Raw genomic sequence first — 7,959 nt, forward strand, 5'->3', positions numbered from 1 at the left:
GGTATGTATTGTTATAATATATATAAAGTAAATACAAATTTTAAGATTAATTTGTATTATTAATGTTTCAATTTCTGTTGCAGTTTCTTCCTGATGATGCTCATATTCGTGTAAGTGGAAAACTTCATGTTTCCTTAACAAGAGTTTATGATGGAAAAAATGTAATTGTTTCACAATTCTCTTCTAGAGAAGATGTATTGCAGGTAAAGGACATTTATAAATATTTCCGTTTCGTATGATATTTGAATTATATTATTATATTATTATTGTTAAAAATATAATGATACTTCATTATTTTAGGCATTATTGGCCAGTACATTTATTCCAATATTCTCTGGTCTTTTACCACCGCGATTTCACGGTATTAGATATATGGATGGTGGTTTTAGTGATAATCTTCCTACACTTGATGAAAATACTATCACTATTAGTCCCTTTTGTGGTGAAAGTGACATTTGCCCTAGAGATGTTTCCTCCCAACTTTTCCATGTAAGTTATTTATAATGAATATGTGTTATTATTAAAATTTTGGCTTTATAACAAGAACGCTTTTTTTGAATTTGGTTTTTTTTTTAAATGTTTTTTCTTGTAAAAACCTTTGTTTATTAAATCTTCTTTTGCCTAGATGTCGAGGCTCAGAAAATGTTTTATGGACCCAGAAACATTGCATTTCCACAGGAAAAACGAGCCTTTCTGGTTTCCATTCGTATATACTCAGTAGCGACTGACGTATAGTAAAGCCACTGCGTGACATCTAGGTACTTGAATCCCATTAGGACCGATCATCTCTTGGGTCTAATTTCTTCGCCACAACGTCATACCAGCACTCTGCTAACTTAGAAACACCAGGGTGAGTGGTATGTTCGCGGCCTATGGAGGACTGTCCAAGGGGTACGAACTATTCTTATTTAAAAGAGTATATATCTACATGTCACGTAGTGGCTTTTCTACACCTCAATCACAATTAAGTATTTACAAATGGGCGCCAGAAAGGCTCATGGCTTGCAGAAACGTAGAGTTTCTGCATCCACAAAACACTTTCTGGGCTTCGGCATCTGGGTAGAAGATTTAATAAACAAAAGTTTTTAGAAGAAAAGGCACTCAAAAATATCGTAGGTGAGCGTCCGTGTCATAACGGAACTAAGATGTGATGATAAATTTATGTAGTGTGTATGATTGTGTGTAATATACAATGGTGGTACTTGAATACATCAATGTCTATACTTAAGAATAAATAGCTCATGTTAAGCTATTCTATAGTTATAATAAACGTTATTTTACTGTAACATATTGTTTAATGAATTGAATAGTTATTCAATTATTTGTATAGTAATTAGTATAATATATATAATAAATTACATACATAAACGAAATACATAATAAATGAACATTTGTAATTTATAGGTCAATTTTTCAAATACGAGTATTGAGCTTTCAAGACAAAATATATACAGGTTTGCAAGAATACTTTTCCCACCTAATCCAGAGGTAAAATTGTATAAATTATTTGTAACAATGTTGTTCACAGATATAGATTCTTGCATGGCTTTATTCTGCTTCTTAAGTTAATTTAAAATACAAAGATATACAAATTCTTATAAAAATTTTACTCCAAAAGATAACATTTACTGGCACATTTTTTACAAATAATTTTTAGTCTCTAATTTTTCTATTATATGATAACAAAAACACAGTAATAGAAATTTGTTAAATTTTAGTAGTTATTGGAAAAACTTAAGGAGCATTAACTGTTTTAGATAGCATTTAAATATTAATAGTACATATAATTTTCATATTATTGAACATTATATTTCCAGATACTTTCAAGTATGTGTCAACAAGGATTCTATGATGCATTAAGATTTCTCAAGCGTAATAATTTACTTAGCTGTACTCGATGTCTGGCAGTTCAATCCACATTTGTTGTCTCAGAAACCCTTGATGACAACATGGTTTATGATCCTGAATGTGTGGAATGCAAAATGCATAGACAGGTATATAGATATAACTATATTTCAAGATGCCATTGATTCTGCTGATAAAGGCTTAATTAATTGGTTATTTAAACATCGAAGTGTGAAACTTCTCTCACTACTTAGTTTACCATGCACATTGCCAGCAGATGTAGTGTATGCAACTTTTACAAAGTAAGCATGTGTGTATTTTGTAATTTTTTCTCTTTGACAATGTTTTAAACTAACATTTATAAATTTATTTAAACAATATTTTAAACATTTATGTAACCTCATGTAATTATATAGCTTTATTGTGCAATTAACTAATATGCATGAATTAATGCTTGTTTAAAATTGCATGCTTCTAAAATAACAACGTAATTCAAGCCATTTATGTAATCAAATTAAAAATTAACAATATATTCATATACAATAACGTTATTTTGGTAAAATAATCAGTATATTTTTATTTTATACATTCTGTAATTTATGTTGGTTATTAATTTTTGTTTGTTGAGTATTAGGAAGTAACCTTATATGTATATTTCAAACTTATTTTTATTTCATATTGCTTTAAAATCATAATTTCATTCGTGTTTATATAATTATCTGATTCTAATTATACATTATACTTTTGTGGTTTTATAAAATTGTATTTTATAATATTATTATATGTAATATCACATTTAACATTATGCATGTGATCATAGTCTGATTGGTAACAAGATAGAAAGTCGTACCTTGGAATATAAAGTAATTGGCAATATTGTTCCTACACCTCCACAGATGATTTCTTGTACTAAACACACGATATCTTCTCGGTAAGCTTTGCATTTCTAAAATTTTGCTGCATAAAAATGGCTTTGCTTTCTTTAAGTTTTGCTATGTAAACTAGTTTTTATATTATATGAACACTCAACTGCAAGATGTAAAACAAAATACATGTATGCTAAAACATTTATTTATATATTAGTTTTCAGTATTGCTTAGTATTACTGTACACTTTCATTTTATTTGATTATTGTGAATAAAATGCCATTTCATTACATGTTATTATTAATATTCAATAACAGAGATGTACTGTAAAAATTAATAATAGATCTTAGTAAAAGTTTCTAGAAAATTTCATTTTACATGTTTATGTTGCCTTAAATTGTGTGCATGCTTATCTGTTTTTAATTCTTTGCTATTGTAATTTTTTTCGTCTGTATACATATTTGTTTTATCTAATGATTGTAAATAACAAATTGCTAATATTTTATTCTATTTTCAGATTTATTTTGAATGTTCCTAAATTACGAAGAAATCTGTTAGAACTAAGAACATTCTTCTTGGACCAAATAAGTATGTTATTTCCCAAAATTAATGTGTACTATCAGCAAGTGCCACAAACTATTAAATGTCAGTTAGCCATTACAGAATATGGATCAAGTAAGTACAGTATATCATGTGCAGAGTTAATCAATTATAAAAAATAACATTATATTGTATATTAATGTTTCAAAATTTTTAGATATATACGATATGGAAGCTGCAGAAAAGACTGATAATTTATATAAAAATAAAAAAAATTTAAATTTAACTTTACAATACAATGAATTGTAAGTCTTCATATTCTAATAATTTGGAACTTTTCAACTAATAAATACTATGTTTCATTCTCTTCATTTATGCTTTGTAGGCAACCATGGAAGGATCATAGTAATGTATCAAATTGTGTTATAAATATGTCTGATCTTTCAACTGTTGAGGATACTTTTGACAATATTCTACAAGTACGTAATGAACATTATTAACAAATTTTGATATTAAAAAGAAACAGTGTGTTCGAAAATTGGTGAGAAAAAATGTATAGCTAGATAAGGGGGGTTAAAAGTGCTCTTAAACCAAATAGTCCATCATAAGATAAATTTGGTTTAAGGGCATTTTCATCCCCTTATTTGGTTATATCCTTTGAAGGGAGAATTGTAGATAACACAATAAGATGAAAATTAAAAATAATACATTCTCGTTCAAAGTCTCATTATACTTAAATTTCTTTTTGAAATATACAGGTAACTTCTGATCAAGAAGCTGTGATGGCATATTATTACATGGACGATAATAATAAGGTGCAAGTGACTGAGATATTTGACGTTACAGACTCAGAATCGCATGCAATGTTATCCATAGAAGAAGTTGAAAATAATGCAAATTTACAATTTGATGAATGGGATCAACCTACGTGGTTATCTGACCACATATTGAATAATGGTAATTTATTTTATTTTATTTTATTTTAATTATTCGTTACATATAAAATACACAAGTATCTTGTATACAATTAGTACCATTACAGACGAGGTATAAAACTGGTCTTCCACCTAATGTAAATTTGTATCACATGATCTGGTGGTTACGCAGTCGGTAGGAATTGCAATTAAATAACGCGATAGTCAATTGTTTAAAATCGAAATCAATCTATAGAATTTTATCTTGCTTTCTTGTGCTGTAAAATAAGAACTTATTTATAATTTTCGAATTAGGAAAGTCAAGCATCTTACAGATGTCGTCAATGATTTATGATTAGCAAATTAGGCTATTTTTGGTTTTAGTGGTTTTTTCCATCATTTGTCACACCATACCTTCCCTACCTTACCTTTAAAGCAATTATATGCAAAACTAAAATTTTTGTTGTAGCTACTGAATCTTTATACAGTGATGCAAATCAACAAAGTATGGAAAATCTATCAGAAATATCACTAGAAGATGATATGGTAGGGGCTTTAAATACTTCTTCTGATCCAGAGAGTGAATGGGAAATAAACAAAGATCTACAAACAATAAAAATTTCCGATTCATCAAATTCTCGACTAGAAATGGATAATAAATGCATTATTAAGGATTTAAAGTAAAATAGGTTTTTTTATAATAATTGAAATAGAGTATGAGAATTATGTACATATATTGTTGACTTATATTTATAGTTAATAGTGTTATCAGGTATGTGCATACTTTTGTAGTCAATAATATTGGTGATATTATAGTGAGAATTATTACCAATGCTCAATATTGATAAATTTTTATAATGTTTAAAGAATATGTTGTTTGAAAAAAAATTGAAGTGATATGAAAATGCTTTTTTATAAAATAAAATCTATAATTTATAGTCTGTGTTATGATCTCATAAATACAAGATACAGTACAATGGAAATTAAATATATAAAAAAAAAGTATCTTGAACAGATCGTACACAGTACTTTGTTATTAATAAATTTTAGTAAGAAACATTTTAACATTGTTATTAAATACTTGCAAGACAAGTGTAGATAGATCTCCAAAAAAGAGACTGATTATAATGGAAATGCACATAAGACATTTGTCTCTACTCTAATTTCTTGTTGAATTATTGTTTGAAATTTTATATATTAAGCATAGCATATCTGAATGTGAAAATTAATAAAAATATTTCTTTTTATTTCTTTTTTAATTTAATTTTATTTTTTCTTAAAAAAGAATTAAGTCTTTTATGTAAATACTATAAACAAATAGAACGTTACTAAATTATTTGTGTGATTCTTTCTTGCAACAGATACTCATAAAATTGATATTTGTCATTTAAATTAGAGTAGGGAAAATAAAAGTTTTGATAGCATACAGCTGGAACTGAGTGCCAATTAGTATACAAAGCTTTTATATGGTTTATTATTGACATAATCACTGTTGAGAACAATTATTGTTAAAGAGTGGATCATTTTTTCTATTAATCAGAAATAGTGGGCTAAATACTGTTATATACAATAAGTGGTTTTAGTAATAATTATTAAAGAGCACAATTTATATATTTAATTTTTTACTAAATTATCTTACAAATAATATATGAAAAGTCATGAATAGTGAATTTGTTTATAAAAGCTCTATTTATATGTGTATATATCATGTGATTAATATATTGATTTAGTATACAAATAAGGTATGCCACATCGTAATTTTATTAATATTTTATATACTATTATTTGTTGTATTTAAGAGAAACATTTGTGATCATTATTTGATTTGTTCAAATTGTATGTAAAAACTGTATATTTTATAGTATCAAACAGTGTATATGGCTATATAATTTTATTTTAAACCAGTTTTAATTGGACCATTAGATTTTTAATATCTGAACTTATTGATTTATTTTTTAGTATGCAATCATGAAGCTAATGACTCATCATATTTTCTACAACTACTAAGATCATATATAACATTTTATACTTACTTTACATCATGAGAAATTATTTTAAAAGCAAATTAAATTAAAAACTGTATAATTCGTAACTTTAATTATTATTTGTCAATTTGTAGATTAATAACTACATGTCTTTTAAAAAAATCTGAATATTATACGATATTTCTCTTTAAAAGAAGTAGTAATAATGTAAAAAAGGGTCAAGGTCAATAAAAAATGGAATATTTATTACATTTTTTAATATAAAACAAATTATATTGTATGTATAAGTTATATGTACAATAATTGAAACCGCCCTCAAAGTAATATTTTGAGGCAAATTTTTTTGTAGAAATAATTTATTGCACATGCGCACAAGTATAGACTACGCTGATTTTTATAAAATATGTCTTTGCTGATAAACATCGATCGTTCATGAATAAAAATTTCATAATTTACAATTATAATTGCATGCATAATTAAAACTTTTTAAATGTCACATTAACGTAATATACAAACACCTCATTACATTCCTTCTAGGCAAGCTCCAATTATTTAAATGTGATGAAACATTAATTATTTGAACATGTTCAGGCTGGATCTTCCCCAGGAGCAGATGTAGAATTTCTCTGAGGTTCAATTTGAGTTCTGTTTTGCGCATTGCTGGTTGCAACAGCTACTTTATGCTGTGCAGCTAGACATTGTAACTGTTGGAGCTGTACAGGTTTGACAAGAGTTCTCTGTAACTACAGAATAAACCATACTTAAGTTTTATTTGAGAAAATGATTTGAGAAAATTGACATCAATAATGTACGATACGTACTTGTTGTTGTGATAACGTCGCCACACCGAGACTTTGAGTTTGACTGCACTGTCCTGTTGAAGCTCTAGCATGCAAGGATTTTGCCAATAGCGTTTGTTTATTTGCAGGTACTACTTGGGAAGAGGGTGTCGTCTGAGACGCCATAAGCACTGGCTTCGTTGCTGCTATAAAACAAAACATTTTGTTTTACTTTTTTTGGTAATTGAAAAGAAATTTAATTTTATCTCCTGTGTAGAAACAAACTGAATAATAACTTAGTTAATTAACTATAAAAAAATTGTTATTAAATAAACGCATTTCTTTTTACTAATCTACAGAAAAACATATGTACATCTAAATATAGAAACTATAAAATGATGTGGAAATAGCAAATTTTATTACTTTAACAATTTATTTTTAAGTAGAAATATACTGTAGCATGGTATCTATGGTAACTCACCCATTATTGGAGTTAACACCTGTTTGTTACCAGATAATATTAACTGACTTGCTGTTACGGTTTTAGCCACAGTTACTAATTGATTTGACAAAACAGTTGATTTGACTTGATTTGGTTGTACTTGACGAGTCATATGATTAAGTCGTGGCCTTTGAGATCCAACAAGTTGAATTGCTTGTCCACCCTAAAAAATAACATTGTCTCATTTGGAAATCTTAGTAATTGTAAAATTTCCATTTCTAAATAAATTTCTTCTTCATATATACAAATACCTGTGCAAGAGTGACGGAATTACTGTTGCGTATGCTTTGTTGTGATAATCCTTTAACTCCAGAAGGTATTATTTGGGCTACAACATTTATGTTACAATAAAATTATAAGATACATCATGATTATCCATTTTGCGTAACTATAAAGCATTTACTTATCTTTTTAGGTCAAATGTTAATATATTAAATAAAATCTTTTAATATAAAAAAAAGTATTGATGACAATATTCCACAAAGAATAATTCTTACCAATTGGTAATGATAAATGAGTATTGGCAGG

The 7,959-nt window shown here is 27.2% G+C and overlaps 2 protein-coding genes across 2 annotated transcripts in view; one reads left to right on the forward strand and one right to left on the reverse strand.

Moving 5' to 3' along the window:
• The window catches only part of LOC108571466 (patatin-like phospholipase domain-containing protein 3), a 10,990-nt gene extending 6,141 nt beyond the window's left edge, over window positions 1-4,849 (forward strand). The window contains 11 exon segments of the mRNA XM_017933521.1: window positions 64-203; window positions 301-489; window positions 1,405-1,488; window positions 1,818-1,993; window positions 1,995-2,147; window positions 2,666-2,776; window positions 3,229-3,386; window positions 3,469-3,556; window positions 3,637-3,730; window positions 4,010-4,208; window positions 4,635-4,849. Of these exon segments, the coding sequence (XP_017789010.1) occupies window positions 64-203; window positions 301-489; window positions 1,405-1,488; window positions 1,818-1,993; window positions 1,995-2,147; window positions 2,666-2,776; window positions 3,229-3,386; window positions 3,469-3,556; window positions 3,637-3,730; window positions 4,010-4,208; window positions 4,635-4,849 (1,607 nt within the window).
• Window positions 4,850-6,737: 1,888 nt separating this feature from the next.
• LOC108571467 (serine-rich adhesin for platelets-like) overlaps window positions 6,738-7,959 on the reverse strand; it is a 5,921-nt gene continuing 4,699 nt past the window's right edge. The window contains exons 16-20 of the mRNA XM_017933522.1: window positions 7,929-7,959; window positions 7,683-7,759; window positions 7,411-7,594; window positions 6,972-7,135; window positions 6,738-6,893 (exon numbers count right to left, since the gene is read on the reverse strand). The exon at window positions 7,929-7,959 is cut by the window's right edge and continues 6 nt beyond it. Coding sequence (XP_017789011.1) covers window positions 6,738-6,893; window positions 6,972-7,135; window positions 7,411-7,594; window positions 7,683-7,759; window positions 7,929-7,959 — 612 coding nt within the window. The remainder of the gene's footprint in view (window positions 6,894-6,971; window positions 7,136-7,410; window positions 7,595-7,682; window positions 7,760-7,928) is intronic.

This window comes from Habropoda laboriosa, unplaced genomic scaffold (genome assembly GCF_001263275.1).
Source record: "Habropoda laboriosa isolate 0110345459 unplaced genomic scaffold, ASM126327v1 scaffold40, whole genome shotgun sequence".
NCBI lineage: Eukaryota > Metazoa > Arthropoda > Insecta > Hymenoptera > Apidae > Habropoda > Habropoda laboriosa.